The 16,598-nt window shown below is 33.7% G+C and overlaps 1 protein-coding gene across 22 annotated transcripts in view; it reads right to left on the reverse strand.

Moving 5' to 3' along the window:
• Positions 1 to 16,598, reverse strand: part of KIAA0825 (KIAA0825 ortholog) — a 241,664-nt gene that overhangs the window by 136,745 nt on the left and 88,321 nt on the right. For 20 of the 22 annotated variants that reach the window (XR_009490288.1, XM_059873642.1, XM_059873636.1 and 17 more), the window contains 4 exons: positions 16,377 to 16,559; positions 14,607 to 14,723; positions 10,206 to 10,316; positions 4,982 to 5,121 (listed from right to left, as the gene is read on the reverse strand). Coding sequence is in view for 21 of the 22 variants with exons in the window: in XM_059873642.1 (XP_059729625.1) it covers positions 4,982 to 5,121; positions 10,206 to 10,316; positions 14,607 to 14,723; positions 16,377 to 16,559 (551 nt within the window). In the remaining variant the exon portion in view is untranslated. The remainder of the gene's footprint in view (positions 1 to 4,981; positions 5,122 to 10,205; positions 10,317 to 14,606; positions 14,724 to 16,376; positions 16,560 to 16,598) is intronic. The other 2 variants (XM_059873644.1, XM_059873645.1) reach the window with 1 other exon arrangement.

Here is a 16,598-nt window from a genome sequence, read left to right on the forward strand (position 1 = left end):
TCGTATTACTCCTATCCTGAATAAAACCCAGATCTTAAACCTACCTGTTTCAGTGTAACACATTCCAAATAATAATAAGCCCTGTATTAACTGCTACCTGTGAATCAAATAAATCCTAAATTTATGACAACTAAAATGGTCAACATGCCAAAGAAGCTTTAACAACGCATATATCATCTGCCCATAAATTATTAATGTATCAGCAAACTACTTCTGTAGGTGTAGATATTTATATGTCATCAATGCCACAGCATTTTAATTTCATTCAACTCCATTTAGAGTTTTTTTCTCCCTGAACAATTTATTTTCCACTATCTGAGAAGAAGCTTCTATTAATGATTTTCTGAGTTACTGACTTCTGTAGAATCTATCTTATCTATGGCCAACAGAAAAAACCCATTACTGTCAGAATAGCTCCAGTACTGATTTTATGGGATAGTATGCAGAAAGTATGACATTCTGACAGCCAAAATTTGATAAGGCAATACTGAACATAGTCCTATGGTCACTAGTGCTCCTTTATGTATTGAGGTAGATAGTAACAGCTTTCCTTCTTAAAACTTTTTCAGTCTAGAGCTCTACTGTAGCAAGAAGTTCCTATCAGAAATTACTAAGTCTTTGAAAAGCTAACCATATGACCATGTATCACAGACACCAAGTCTATCACACATGTATTAGACACTATCTTAACACTCTGTCAAGAAAAGGTAAGGTATTCACAGCAGGGGTCCACTACAGTCCAAATAGGAAATCCTATTTAGGTTTTTGGAAACTCCATGTTTTCTCTAGCATATCACTGGAAAATCACCAAATGGGACAGGATATCTGTATTAAGGTCCCTTTTTCACTTATCTTCCAGCTACAAGTATATCACTTCAGTACATCCTCCATTGGTTATGCAGGTACAGAATCCAATAAGCTTTTCAAAAGGTCAGATGGACCTTTTGAGGAGGTGCCTCTTTTAAAGTAATCTTCTAACCATTAGGCTAACATGACACAGACTGCTGTCATGAAGGGGCTAAGAAAACTTTCTGAGAGCCTTATATTGGATGATCCACAAATACGAGGAGGAGAGATCTATCTCTGCACAAAGATATAAATTACTCTGTGACATTTACTTCTGTTCACTTCATGAGGGCGGGGTTACAGATCAACATCCGAGTTTTGTGACCAAAACCTGCAAGACTTCTTTTCCCAAAATGGTGTGCGCTCAAGCCATGGAACTAGAACGGTTGCTAGTTTTTTCAATTATGTGATAGACCATGACAGGATTACTAAATCCAAGGAGTGATTAAAAGAAAGTACAATGAAGTACAGAAAAGTACAATGAAAGTACAAGAAGAAAGAACTACCCTCAAGAATTTGAAAAAGTGTCAAATTGTTACAGATTTTAACAATGCCAGAGTTTTGATGGAGTTGGTAATTCATGTAAGGGATGTACATTTTCTTCTGTTATAAATCATTACTGCCACTAGTAGTTCAGTCAATGAGACCAACTGGTGAAGTTACCACTTTTCACTGCTCTTTTACGTTAACCCACAAAAAACCAGTGCTATTTACTTTTATGTGCCTAAAATGTAATTTATTAAGTTTGATTAAAAATTAATTAGTACTTTAAATTTACCTTAAAATGACACATTATGGAAGGTAGAGAACTGTTTCAAAGCTGGCAAACAAATGGAGTGGGGAAAAAAATCTTTCAGTTCTACAAATACATTTCCAAGTTCTCTTTCCAAAAAAGGGGAATAAAAGAACAGTCTGAGAAAACTCTTAATATCTATTAGTGTCTAGAAAGTTGCCTAATTGTCCACCACACAATTATATTTTCTTGGCGGGTCTCTTTCCTCTCCCAGCCTTCTTATGTGTGCAAGGTAATTGATCTCTTTTTGAAGCAAATCACATTTATTTACGTCCAATTTCAGATTTTCAGCCTTAGACTGATTACAGAATATTTGTAAATGTTACTATCAATTCTTCTTTCAAACTTTCAGTGGGGCCCAGAATATCATCTAGGTTGAGATGTACAGACTAAACATTGTCTTCTAGTAGTCTTTCATATAGGTATTGTACAAGCCAAAAGCCAACAGCCTGGTCCTGCTGTGAATGCAGATTTCTTACCGTTTATCTCCACATGCCAATATTCACTTTAAGGTTGTGTGTAGAAAGACAAATTAATTTCTCTAACAACTGGAGTCTCAAGGTTTTATGGTAATGAATGAGATTATTTTGAAGATTAAAAAGCAATATATTGCATTTTCTGTTGTTCGTCATGAACTTGATACTACTATCTCCCTAAACAAATGTATGAGACCCAAAGACTGACTGAAGGTCTAGAATGTGCCTTGTTGACAATTTCTCAGTGACCGCTGTCTTATCTGCTATTCATCAGTGGCCAAGTCTACTACTGTCTGCTAGGGTACCCTTTGACAAATATCAATCCTGTGTTGGGCCAGTGCAACCCAATAAAGCTATAGCTGTTTGCTTTACTGTGCAAAGAAAACTCCTGATTCCTGGAAATAATGATTATCCACTGGCATGATGTGTATTTAGAGCAAATCTAGCAGAAATTCTCAGAATTCACTTACATCCTTCACATTTTCACATCAGCATCTGCTGGATTCAGCTGCTTATTTTATACAGATACCACTTCCTTTTTTTCCTCTATTATTTTTTGCTTATCAAAATAATCCATTTCACATTCATGAATGATAAGGCAATATTGGCTTAAAAATATATGCCAAGTAAATTGCAAAATAGTTTATTTTGTCCAAAAATTAACATGGTACCAGCTATCTTCACTGTTTCTCTCTAAGGTCTCTGCAAAGCCACAGCAGAGACCTTAGACCCTTTACTCACTCAAGAACATCTTGAACAAAAAGTTGCTGGACATTGGGCCCATAGGAAAAAACCTCGAAGAGGTTTTAAACTGTAATTTAACACACCTAGGTTATTGAGACTCACAGCTTGTTACAGAGGTCAAATACGCAAATCAAATTTTTCAACCATTTTTTCAAAATTGCCTCTATGCAGTAGCTATGTGCACTGAAGACAAATAAATGGTTCAGTTCTGGGTAAGGTGATATATTACCTCTAGTATTTTTGATGTGATAACTTCGTATTTCCATATTTTAATTTTTATGTACACTTCATATATCATAATGCACAAAAAAAATGACAAAAATGCACTCTTTTCATCTCCCTGCCCAGATAGCATATAATTATATACATGGAGTTTTAATAGCTTCAATAAACATGTTTTCCTTCTTATAATATTTAGCAGCATGAATCATGCACAAATAGCTTCTCTACAAATACTCTTTCTACTGAAAAAATTTTGGCATTCCCAACAGTATTCCCTGGTATGATGGGGAATATACATTTCTCCTGAACCTACCCGTGGTACAACCATGAGAACAATGGGACTACAATGACATTTAATGTGTTTGAATGATGTCTACTTTGAGCATCCTAAAGTGTAAAACAATACAGGAAAATTCACCAGTACCTAAGATTTTTTGCCTTCTGGCCTGTTTTTAAAAGGAAAATGAAAGACTGAATATAAAAAATGTGAAAAGGCTTTTCCTTCTTAAAAAAATTCTTATGTAATTAAATACCAGGAAGTCTTGATACCACTAGGACAAATTGCTCAAAAACTATGGTATACTTAGCTGTATAGGAGAAGGAATAAAGAAAACATATTTTTTGCCATTAGACAAATAACCCCACTGAAATTAATTTAGATGATATGGATCATCACAGGTATTGACTTTACCTAAACTGGAAGTTTATTCATTCCAATATTGAAGTTACATAAATAAAGCCTATGTAAATAACACATTTTGTAATTCAGAGCCACATGGATTTCCCTAAAGCTTAAGAGGTTGGTCAGTCAATAGACTAATACATTCTGTCACTTATTACTTGATATAATTTAAACAGATAGTAAAACTCAATACTGGATAACACTAGGTTTAGACTATTACCCTGATCAAACATTTGTCAGCCTTTGTAAAAGATGACATCTGTTTGAGTAGGCAATTGTATGCACTGCAACTCTCAATAAGATGTGTGACAGCAATGGAAGATGTTGTACTCCTGACAAGTATTAGACCATTTAAAATGACAGAACTAAATCATGTTATATATAGATAGATAGATAAATAAATAAATAAAAATAAAAATAAAAATAAAAATAAAAATAAAAATAAAAATAAAAATAAAAATAAAAATAAAAATATAAACAATATTATGTGGAGCTAATATTTTTTTGATAAATAGGAAGAATTCATTTGCCAAAAAAATAAAGAAACCAAGACTCTCATATTCCTGCAAAATTAAGTCAAACAGGTGATTATACCATTAGCTATTCAACAATATGATCATTTGATCTGCAAACTACTAATGGAAAGATGAGATAAAGTTTGTTGCTTCAAACCCAATACCATCAGAATGCAAATAAAAATTTGTAGAAATATTCTTTTATTTATTCTACTTTCAAAACAGCATTAATGAATTAACAAGCAGAAGCATGTATATGTAATTCTAGAATTTTATAGCGACAAGGATATAATAATATCAACAAAACATCTAAGAAGTTTTCCACTGTTCAAATGTAATTTTGAAAGTGTTCTTTTAGACCACGGATCCACAATTTAAAAACCTGTGTACAGTAGTTGTGGTATCAAAGCTCCGTAAAGTTCAAATTAATTTTGACTCATTTGTATTTATGATAGCAACCTATTTTATCAAATTGCAGTTTGCTTTGAAATTATTAATACACTGGTTGAGTGTATTATGTAAATTGTCACTCAAAAAGTGATGACTTTTCTATCTTTTTACCCATTCAAGAAGTGTCCTACTGGTAAGCAAATGGGTACCTAACCCTCAAAATGGTTGTCAGCCTTCCTCCAGCACATAAGTTAAAAATGAATTTGTGTTTCTCACTGATAATCTTACATGGATTGACAATATCCGTACTTACTTGAGCTTCTCAGCAAAATTTTCACTAAGAGACAGTCATGGTGTAGCAATGTCTCCAAAAGCAAGTTCAAATTACAGTATGGCTGGGATAAGAGCAGCTTCAGCAGACCTTGGGCTGCCATTTCTCTGGCTGAGGGAGTCCTTTCAAAATATAAGATAAAGACAGAAAGAATAATATAGTTAATTTATCTATGAAATAATATCCTTGAATTGCAGATGTAACACTAAGTCCCTTAAGTGTCAACTCCTCCCAGATTACTCTGAAAATGCTTTCATGCTTCCTTACTTTTAGGCAGCTCAGAGAAAGAATTGCACTTAATTTCAACTAGTTAAAAGCAAATTGACATTTGTTAGTCTGCCACAGTTAAACCTCATACAAAGCAACTGTGCTTATCTCTTTCATGGAACAATACTTATTTTGTTCTACCATGCAAAAAGGAAGGTTTTTTCCCCTGCAGTTGAATAAATGTAAGGATATAATTTTTCAGATTATTATTGCAGTGATTGTTGAGTAAGAGATCTGCAGTGTCTCTCCTTGATGAAGTGTATAAAGTTCTTAAGTAAAAGGAAGTGAAAATGCTCAAAGGGGTTGCAAAATTCCACTTTAGGTTGAGCAATTCTTATGTGTCCTCAAAAACCCACAAGAAATATTAGACTGCTTCACCAGCAGGAAAAAGTGAGAAAGCATAGTACAAATTCATTGGCTTTTAAAAACAGGGAAGCTTATTTTCTGTTTTTGATTTCCATGTTTGCAAAAATTGATGTTTCCAAACACTACTCCAGAGCTTACTCTGAACACAGCCAGTGACCCAACACCAATTACAGTTACACAAGAAACAAACAAATCTGCCCTGCCAAATGTTTATCACCTATTGTATTCAGCATTTTCTTCTTGAAACATTTTTTAAAATAAGTTTTCAAAATTGAGTTGTGGATATATTTTTTTTTTCTTTATTGTGTAAGTTTTATTAATTTGAAGGTTAAGATGAAATTTCAGCTGATGTTTAGCCACTGTATTTACTTTTTTGGCTACAAGTTTATACTTGTAGTTGATAACATTGAAACTTTATACACCTCATTAACTTTTATGCACATGAATTTTACATGCATGATTTTAAGGACTTCATATGCATTGACTGGGCAGGTATAAATATTACCTGCCAGTATGAAAAAAAACACCTTCAGCATCAGTTAAAACCTCCTTCATAGGGAGGTTTTCAATCTGACATTTTCTTGTCAGACTAGAGAAGTATTTATATGCCTCTGCTCAAACAATTTACATGCCATTTACACATAACTTTTGGGACAGAACTAAAATGGGCTCATGTGGTAGTTCTACCAGAGGGGTACCTCTCCATAAAGTTGCATGCTTTTACAACCTCTGACTTAGCCAAGCGTGACACCTCCCAACTATGCTTGAATACACACATGAAAAAAAAATAGATAACTGCACAAGTATTTCACTGTTTAATCAAAACTGCTATTTATACAATATACTCAATACACACCCACAAGTCCTGGAAAAGTAAATGTCAGCTGATACACTTCTCTGCTTTAGTCCTTCACATGTGTATGTTTCCATTACCAGAAAAACCAGTATGCCACATATCTTGCAGGGCAGCCTTGAAGTCACCTAAGGAATCCATAGCACGATCTTCCTGCAGGGCCCTTACATCCCACCATTATGACAGAACTCCACTGTAATATTAATTTTAGTAAAGGAACCTCAGCCTTTGCTCTTTTAACACTAAAGCAAATACCTCTAACTTCACAAACAATGTCTGTGCCAGGAAACCTTATGTACAGCTTTTGTGATTTCCATCTGGTACTTTATATATTTTGCCGACAGTGTAGCACTGACTCCACAATTATATTTGAATATTAGCACATACTGGATTCAAGCAATAGTTATCAAAAATGCATACACATATACTTTTAAATCTTGATAGAACTCGCAGTTGAAGTAAATTCGCCATATTTAAAATACATGCTGCATTCAGACATTAGGATTTTGCATTCTTAAAATAATTATCCTAATTTCTGTATGTTCAAGATTAGTCCCATATATATAATCTAATGCACATATAATCTATATATAATCTAATCAGCAGTTAGTAATTAAAGTAAAAATTAAAATGGTTACCATATTCACACTAGAATTAATGCTATGGCTGAGAGCAAACTCAACTCTTCAGTAATTCAGTTAAAATATTCAGGCCAGTTTAATTTTTTTTCTCTTCTTTTAATGTCATCTTATCCTATCTAATAAGGTCACTCGTTGCCTTCAAACTAAAAGATAAGTGACAATTTGGGTCAATTAGATTTATGAAGAATAATATTTTAAATTCCTATAGATATAAATTATATTTTTAGAGCATCTGAATTGAAAAAAAAAAACCTGTCTGTCATTGACCAGATGGGAAGTTATCATGTTGTAATATACACCAGTTCTTGGCTCTTTAAGCATCTTGCAAATTGAAATGTACAATGGTGTGACTCAGAGGAAAAATAAAATATAGCAGACATTCCCTACAGCCATGAAGCTAGCACCAATAAATGCCCTGAGAAGTTTTGTAACGTGCATATGGAGAGACATATGTTCTCTCATCCTCATAGCTCAGTACTAGTGAAAATAAGACTAGCCTCATAGAAAGTGGCAAAAGGTGAAGTACATATAAATATCACACATATAAATGTCCTGTTCTCTACAGTAGAAGGAAAAAACTCCAACTTTGATTTGCAAATGCTATGGTTATAAACCCCAAATGGTGCAAAGAATGAATCACAATTAGCTCTGAAGGAATCACAACTAGTAACTAACTAAATATATATATAAATAAGTTAATTACTATCACTAAATAAACTGCAATATAAATGATCAGTAATTGTTTAGTTTGATAATCAACCATATATTATTTTGGTTTCTATTCAAGATAGAAAGAAAGAAAACCTCATGTGCTAAGTTCAAGATGTTATAAGGCAGGTCGATATGCTAATTCATGGTAATGACATTGATGTTGGAGTCAAATTGACAAAATTAAACAGACTGTAGCCATTTTCAGCCATGAAAAATAATATAGGAAATCAGGTTACATAGTAAACAAAATACTGTCAGGAACTAGCAAAACGTTTTTTTGTAATAGCATGCTTAGGAAGACTAAATACTTTATAGCTAAATATATGACAGGTTAGAGTTGTCAGTTAAAAATCAGGTGGCCACAGTTGAGAGGTATACAATGGCCTGTGCTTCCAATTTTTTTACAGACAGTGAACGTATATTTTAATTAGATATAAGATGTAAAATCGGAAAACAACCCATGAATAATTAGGATGCTCTGAAATAGAATTTTCTGCAATACTTAAATATGAAGTTTCTTTATAATGTTCTAAAGGCAGTATTTGAAGGGGAAAAATGTTTCATTCACATAGACTATAAAACCAACGAAAAACTAGAACACCTCAGAATTACTCATTAGATAGAGTCCTTAACTTTTTTTTTCCTGAGCAGCTGAAAGGTGTGCTGTCAAAAAGGAACAATAAGTATTTTACCAATATAGTTCATTCGCTATCACCAGGACAGTATGCAAGGCTCTCTCTATATATGGTCTTTTCTCACAAAGGTACACTGACTGTATCTTCTCAGAGGTGTACTTTATTTTGTACTTTGCATTTTCCTGTTTGGTGACCAAGAAGTTGTGTATTTTAGTACCTTTCTTCCACAGAAAATAAATGCATACTACATAGCTGTGGAATAGTTTTCTGTTATTTATTTGTATCTATCTTAATTCCACCTCAGAAAAGATAATTATGTCAGAGTGAAATGGTACCAGCATTGCCTTTACATACTGTTACACAGTATAGGGTACTCAGTTGTGAAATCATTTTCCAAAACTCATACTTTACAGTATAATTTATATTTTGAGATCTGGCCTTGCATGAGGGCATCAAAAAATGTATTGTCTTTTCTACAATGAATACTTAATGGAGCGTAAATTTTTCAGAAATGGATGACTAGATTCCTTTCTAATGCAGTCATTCCCTCTCCTGCATCCCTCCTTCTCCTTTTTCTCCAACCATGCATAACTTAGAAAGTCACTGACAAAGTTCCTTGAAGCTTGATAAACACACATGATCTTTCACATTTTATAAGAACTTAAGTTACTATTTCAAGCAGGACACTTTCTGAATCCACAGTTGTTCAACTCTGTTTGGCATGTAGTTAGCAAACCAAATTATTTTGATGCAGTCACAACATATATTGTCTCTGGTTCAGCAGATATCAGAGGCACTAGGGAAGGCAAGAACAGGATTGATGACATGTAGTTAGGAGTGGAGCCTATGGAGAGAAATCAGCATGTTTTGTGTAGCATGGGGCAACATTATAGGGAAGATATTTACATACACAAGGTAAAACATACTGTGTGTACAAGGAAAGAGGTAATAAATCCAAAGTGCATGGGTCATCCATAGGTCACCACGCATTTGATAATGTACTCCTCCAAGAGATTAAAATACTTTCTCAGAAAGCACAGTAACATCTCACAAAAGTAGCTTTTCATGAAAACAGAGAGTGAAAACCTCTCAGGAAATAACCTTGAAAAGGAGGAGAGGGAGGTGAAGGGGTTAGGAGAAGATCTACACTGGTGTGGGAGTGCTTCAGTTTCAAAATTAGAAAGCAAACAACAGCACAGCTGGTAGCATCTATCTTCTATGTCACTTGTCCTTATATGCAGTGACACAGAAAAGTTAAGCTTTTCCTTCTAATCATTCAATAATCTCCAAAAAATTCAACTACAATCAAGTAGCATATTGTTAAATGATTTATTTATGTACCAAATATTTATTTTTAAACAGCAATCCTATACAGAAAGACATACACTCTTTATCTACCCTTTAATTATAAGTCCTTCAAAATAGCAACTGTGCTGAACTTCTGTATTATCAAGAACTATATAGTCTTTAATTAAAGCCAGAAAACCTTACAGATAATTCAAATCTCAAACATAATTAATAGACTAACAAAATACAGTCCTTTCAGTGCAACTTTTCCTCAGACTCTCAAAGATTAGAGAAATCTGTAATTAATTTTAAAATCCTTCTATGACTTTTAAAAATCAGAATATTAATTAGACATTTATTCAGATATGCTCTTCAAAATGTAACAATATTTAACTAATACTGACTATCTGGTGATCCTTTTACAACAATCAACCTTTTATACTCACTTCAGAAAGGAAAAACAGGATGATGGTATGCAAAATAACCAGTGTAATGGATGATAAAAGACTTCTGAAAAATCTTGAGGAAGATGTTCATCAGAATTATCCAGAAATGTCCTGGAAGAAACCAAATACTTCCAAATTACTTGTGAGACTGAAAATCCCCTTGGATCACTACTACTAAGTATGTCTATATGAATAGAAGACAGAAAAAAACCTTATGATAAATACTACTAATATATGTATGCAAACACGTTATTGCAACTCTAGATACTGTAAAAAATATAATTCTATATTTTATTCATTTTCACTCTTTGAAACTCAGCATCTAATAACTGTTATTCAAGTTTTTCTTCATATTTTTATTCCTATATAATACATTTTTAAACTATGCTAGAAAATGCATTCAATAAGCAAATTTCTCTTCAGTCATTCATTTCTATAGTTCTGTTCTTCCTGCATAATAAAAATGCATAGTATTTTCAACACTTTTATAATAATGATATGTAAAGTATCTTTTGAAATGATACTGACTGACATGCAAGCATATATAGGCTTTGGATTATACTGGGCAAAAATATGAACCAGAAGTTTTGGACCTTCACTGGCTTGAGAGAAATGGAATACTGGTGGTTTTCAAATATAAAGGACTAGAGAAGAAATAGATTGTGCCTAGACGTCACTTTTGCAATACTTCACTTACTTAAATGATGTGAGAGGCAAAATCTACGGTTACTAAAAATGAAATATTTTATTAATTAATTATATGAGAGGATTACAGATAAGTGTAAGAACAAGATTCTATAACTTCCTATTTGCCTTTAATTATTGTTTAGTAATAAATTATTAGTATTTGTACAAATTTCTAGCAGCCAATAGGTTTCAATAATGTGTGGCAGTAATGGATGCCCCTTAGCCTCTTCCCTTTTTTTTCTCATTTACACTGTCTACAATTCCAGCAGAGAGGAATTCCAGCCTGTTACATGTATCCTCCATTAAACAATTATCACTTCAGAAGCTCCTTACTTTTCATCTTACTTGGCTGTGAATTTTTTATCTTTCATCTGAAGTAATTCAGAACTATAGATACACGTCTATTAGACTCAGATGAAATAAGAGAGAGAATTATACTTTTTCAACAAGAAAAGAAGCCATATAGTTTCTGAACTTCTCCAAAAGATAGGCTGTTTTATTTGGAAACCACTCATACTAATAAAAAAACATAGAAAGAATTTAATACACATCTTAAGTAAGCAAAATCTGAGCAGAAGAATTAGCACAGTCAATTAGTGCTCTTTGTGAATTCATGAAAACCCGAAGATTAAAAATAAAGCTGAGATTCTAATATATGCAAAAGAAGAATGCCACCTCAAAAAGAATTATTTTAAGGACAGTAATTTCAATATTATGAATGTAAAAGACAAATCTTATTGTCTTTCATCCACTGAAAGATTTTTTTCTGAATATAGCAAAGTATAGAGCAAACATCCTACACCAAAGTGTGATAATACATTTTTGTTAGCCATCTAATTTAAAAAAAGAGGACCACATCTTGTCTATTGCTTATGTAGGAATTGTCTGACAGAATTCTGGACTAAAGCAGCTTGTTAAGTATGACTGCTTAGCTGTATCCTGAGGAGCCTTAGCCATATCCTAAGGAGAAGCACAAGGCAGATTTTTGGATTCTGAACAATTTGCTTATACCAAAATGTCTACAGAAATTTTAAAGTGAGGTAGAGATAATCTGGGGGTTTTAGAAATTGTTTAAATATTAGAATAGCTTCAAATAATATTTAAAAATCAAGTGTTTAATGATAATACAGTAATTCTCATGACAGCACTTCTTAATGTCCACTGCTGGATAGCTAATTCTTGCCCAGCTATGTGCCAGACTGCCCAACTACTCCTCTATTAGACTACCCAACTATTAGACAGAAGTATAATAATAGCTAGTAGGACACTTATTTTTGCTTCAAGTTATGCTAAACCAGCTGCCTATTATTGCTAAGCACTGGATAGCTGATTTAATACCAAAGCAAGATTTCAAGTTATAGTGGTTTTATTCTTCAGTAGAGTATGACAAGATGAGAATTGATCCTGTAAACCTGAGTGCAGGTGTGAAGAACTGAGATGCCAGCAAGATGCATCCTAAAGTATTTATTTGTTGTTTGTATGATTTTTCTCTGTATAATGAATAAACATTACTACAAAGCAACTTCAAGAGTTATAACTCATATATTAAATAGAAATGTTCTCAGTCTTTAATAGTGTATAACACTGAATTTACAACAATAAAGAGCAATTTTTCCAACAGACTCTCTATATGATACTCTCAACATTTAAATAATTTACCTGACTTCTTGTTGAGAAAATAAGATATAACAATTCATACTATTAAATCACAAAAAGGTGCATCCACCTTACTCTTTCTATTCTTCCATTACAGACTATCATCCCCTACTCAGTACAAAAGACTAAAGCATATCAGAACTGGCACAAGAATAGAACTGCTCCAAACTGAGCAATCCAGAACCTGAGGCTGAAGAGAGTCTCTACTTTGAGGCCCAGGTAATTTACTCCTCTACAAACTTAAGAGTAAAGAATGGCATTGGACTCTCCTGTGTATTCAGAGGCAGCACTGAAACTGTGTGATCCACTACATGAAACCCCAGCCAATAGAACTGAGTAAGTGACAACAATCTTGTCAGCAAGTGAGACAGTGATGACTGGAAATTCAGAATTATGAAAATACTCATATTTTAGAGGTTTGAGTAAACAGCAAGAAAATAGCAACAGTCAGTGGATTTGAGGAGCACATTCTAGAGACTTATTGTTCAACAGGTCTTCAACAATGTGGACAAAAGCAGACAGAGAACAGTTGCTTAGCAGATTTTCAGGTGACACTAAACTGGAGAAAGCAGACACAGTAGTTAACACAACAAACAGCTGAGTGCCTGCTCATAGAAGACTGGGCCAACAGAAATTCTAAAAATTGACTGAGGTAAAGAGCCACTGTTTATTTAAGCTACAGAATTACAATAACCTAGGTTGGGAACTGACTTGACTGAGTGCTCCCCTACCCAACCACAAACCTGAGGTTTATGGGCAGTAGGGTGTTGAAGACAAGGCAACAGTGTATTATCACTAGAAAAAATGCAAACCACACTCTGGGCTATATTAGAAGGAACACAGCAACTTAAACAAAGATAGTGATATACTTCATCTGCACGTCAACAGTTTAAGCCTTAATGAAAATATTTTGTCCAGCTGCTGGGCCTACAGTTCAAGGAGAATGTGAGGAAACCAAAGACTAAACCAAATCATCTGGAAAAAATGTTTGAGGGCCCTAGACTCTTTTACTCTGGTGAAGAGGTGGCTGAAGTGTCAATTCAGGTAAAGGTGGCCTATAACCCCCCAAACAGTAATTACAAAGACAACACTGACCAACTTTTCTCAGTGAGGCTGATGTGATAACAGCAAATTATAGCCAGCAGCTGTGAGGGCGCACACTTTATATGAAGCAATATTTTGCACTAAGGCATGACAGCTGCAGACCAGGCTTCACAAAAAGTTGGAAAACTTCAGTTCCTGGAGGTTGGCATGTGTCAGTTGAGTCGGTCAAACACAATCATGTTTGACTGATCTGTGTGATTGTTCTGCTGTGAGGAGGAGGCTAGATTAGACAACCTCCAGCAGTCCTTTCCAACCAACATTACCATTATGATAAAGATACTTCAGGAAAGCCACAGAGGGATGGAGAAAAATGAAGCATAGAAAAAAAAAGTATTAAACCCTGATGACCCAAGATTCATAGGTGAATTTTGGACCAGATCTAAGTAATCTTGTCATACAGAAAAGAAAGTCTAGATCACAAAATTAGCAATAAGAAAACAGAATCACCTTATCTGAAGTTAAGGATATTACTATTTTTTCACCATTATTACAGTTTTGTTCAATTTCCACAAAATAATTAAGAAATTTAAATAATTTTAGTTCCCTTAAGCAATAGAGAATACAGCCTCTCTAATAATTTGGGAATGAGCCAGTCATATTATGACACAGCTCCTGGAAAACAATGTTTCATCACTGCCACTTTTCTGATTACACAGAATTTTCCTGAAAAGTCTAAAATTAATTGATTTCTAGTCACTTAAGGGAAAACTTCCAGTACAAAAAGACAGCATGATAGATTTAAAAGAAAAAATTTCACTTCCAGTTAACTTCACCAAAGGTGTTAAGGATATAGAGCCAAGATAAGATGGAAATTGTCATTATACAATATAATTCCAGAGAGAATAGATGAAAGATTCCTTTAAAATCAGGCATAACTTTTGAATTTATTATTGACAGATTCTTAATGTAATGAACTATGCACACTCCAGTAAACAATACAACTATATACTTTACCTAAAATCCACTATATCAAAGTGTTTCCAATTGAATAGTCCTTTAAAAAGCTGATTGGCTAAACCGCTTTCTTCTTTGTACTCTGGACACTGGGCTAGGTGACCTGACAAATATTGGCTGCAATTAAATATATAATAGAAAAAAATTGTTTTGATAATGTGGGCCTCACAGATTTTGAAAACACAAGGTCTGAATAGGTTTTAATAGAAGTTCATATAAAAAAATCCAATTTTACTTACTATAAAACATGCATCATCTATATGGTCTTCAGTGTTAATATTATTTTTGTAACTATGTAACAAAATCAGACAATTTTTTGTATTCTCTTTAAACAAAGCTGCCATATTTTGGTGGTGATTTGCACAGTACTTTGTAGTAAATGAAATGAGCTACTACATTTGGCACATGTCAAAGTTTTGATCTCCAGATTAGCAAATTCAGGTAATGAAATTCACATCCCTAACTCTGAAAGCTGTTTACCTGCAGCATTTTACATAAAATAAAAACCAAGCTTTTCATTGGCACTTTGTTCTGAAACTCTGTGAGTTCTCCAGTAGGCACACAATTTTTCCATGCTATGTGTACATAAATATGTAAACAGCATTGATCAGTGGAGGAGACTAGAATCACTTAAAGGAACAAATTATACTGCATATTTACTTTGGTCTATCATTTTAAGGCCTTTCATAAAAGAAAGATGAAATGTCAAAACTGACAGCAGAAGCAGTTACAGCCACTGCAATCCCTTCCTGCCTCCATTTCTACTGCCATAGCAGTACTACCTAATCTGTTCCTGAGCCACCTTCTAAATTGCTATCTATTCATAAGCCTGTGTTACATAAGATCAAACAATCAGTTACAATCCACTTTTCCATGTTCTTTAGAGCCCACAAACATTAAAATGAGCCTACACATGACAAAAAAAAATTTAGTTAAAGAAGCTTATATACAGAAGGTCTCCACCCTAGTACCACCTAGAATTTTCTTACTTTGAATAATGAAGTAAAAGCTAGCTGATTAGGATGTGGCTTCAGTAGTTTGGGGTTTTGTTGTTCCTCCTTTTTAAATTTGTGATCTCACTTTGTATTGTCTCTTACACCAAATTTACAGATGAATTTTATCAACAGAAGACTCAGAGAAAATTTCAATGCAAGCTACATGCCCATTTTTTATAGCTGTGATTTGTGAAGCCATGACTTCATAAATATGGGCACTCTATATTCTTACATTTTTAACTACATTTGTTGCAGCATACTGGTCTTGTAACCAGATGATCATTTCAGTAAATTACCTTTACTTCTAGAAGATTGACAACATGAGGGATTTGACAACCTGCTTGCCAAAGTATTTGGTACCATAGTAGTAAATGTTTTCAGATCAATAAGACCATATTTTAAAAGAAATATGCCCTACTTGGAAAAATATATTGCAAATTTGGGGCAGTAATAGTTAATGAAATTCTACTGGTTTTGTCACAGAGGAAATAAACCCAGACATTCACTATGGTCTATGTTATTAACAGAAAAAAAAATATTGTACAGCACTGGAGTTTGATCCAGAGCTAATAAAATCTCAGCAGATATAACTGGGCTTTAGGCAAGATCACAAATATAAGTATGGGATCAAATTGAGAAATATTCAAAGACTATTAAAACATGCCAATACTATGCATTACATTTGATTTCAACAGAAAAATTCACCTTTGTAGGTCTATCCATGTAAGCTCAAGAACCAATTTTATCTCAAATTAAATGTTTATTTCATACTCACTCATACAAATTCTTCAATGGTGAAGTTAAAATAGCCAGCACAGAGATCAGACTATTGCAGTGGCTATGTATTTTATAGATCTTGAGATTTCTGTCTTTGTGTGGATTCAGAAACTCCTGCACAGAACTACAAATTGACCAGAGCATATCTTCAGTGGACATCAAAATTGCTGCAATATCAATTCTGTAGGAAAAAGCCCAAGAATAACATTACTTAAGACAT

The sequence above is a fragment of the Haemorhous mexicanus genome, chromosome Z (assembly GCF_027477595.1).
Source record: "Haemorhous mexicanus isolate bHaeMex1 chromosome Z, bHaeMex1.pri, whole genome shotgun sequence".
NCBI classification, from domain to species: Eukaryota; Metazoa; Chordata; class Aves; order Passeriformes; family Fringillidae; genus Haemorhous; species Haemorhous mexicanus.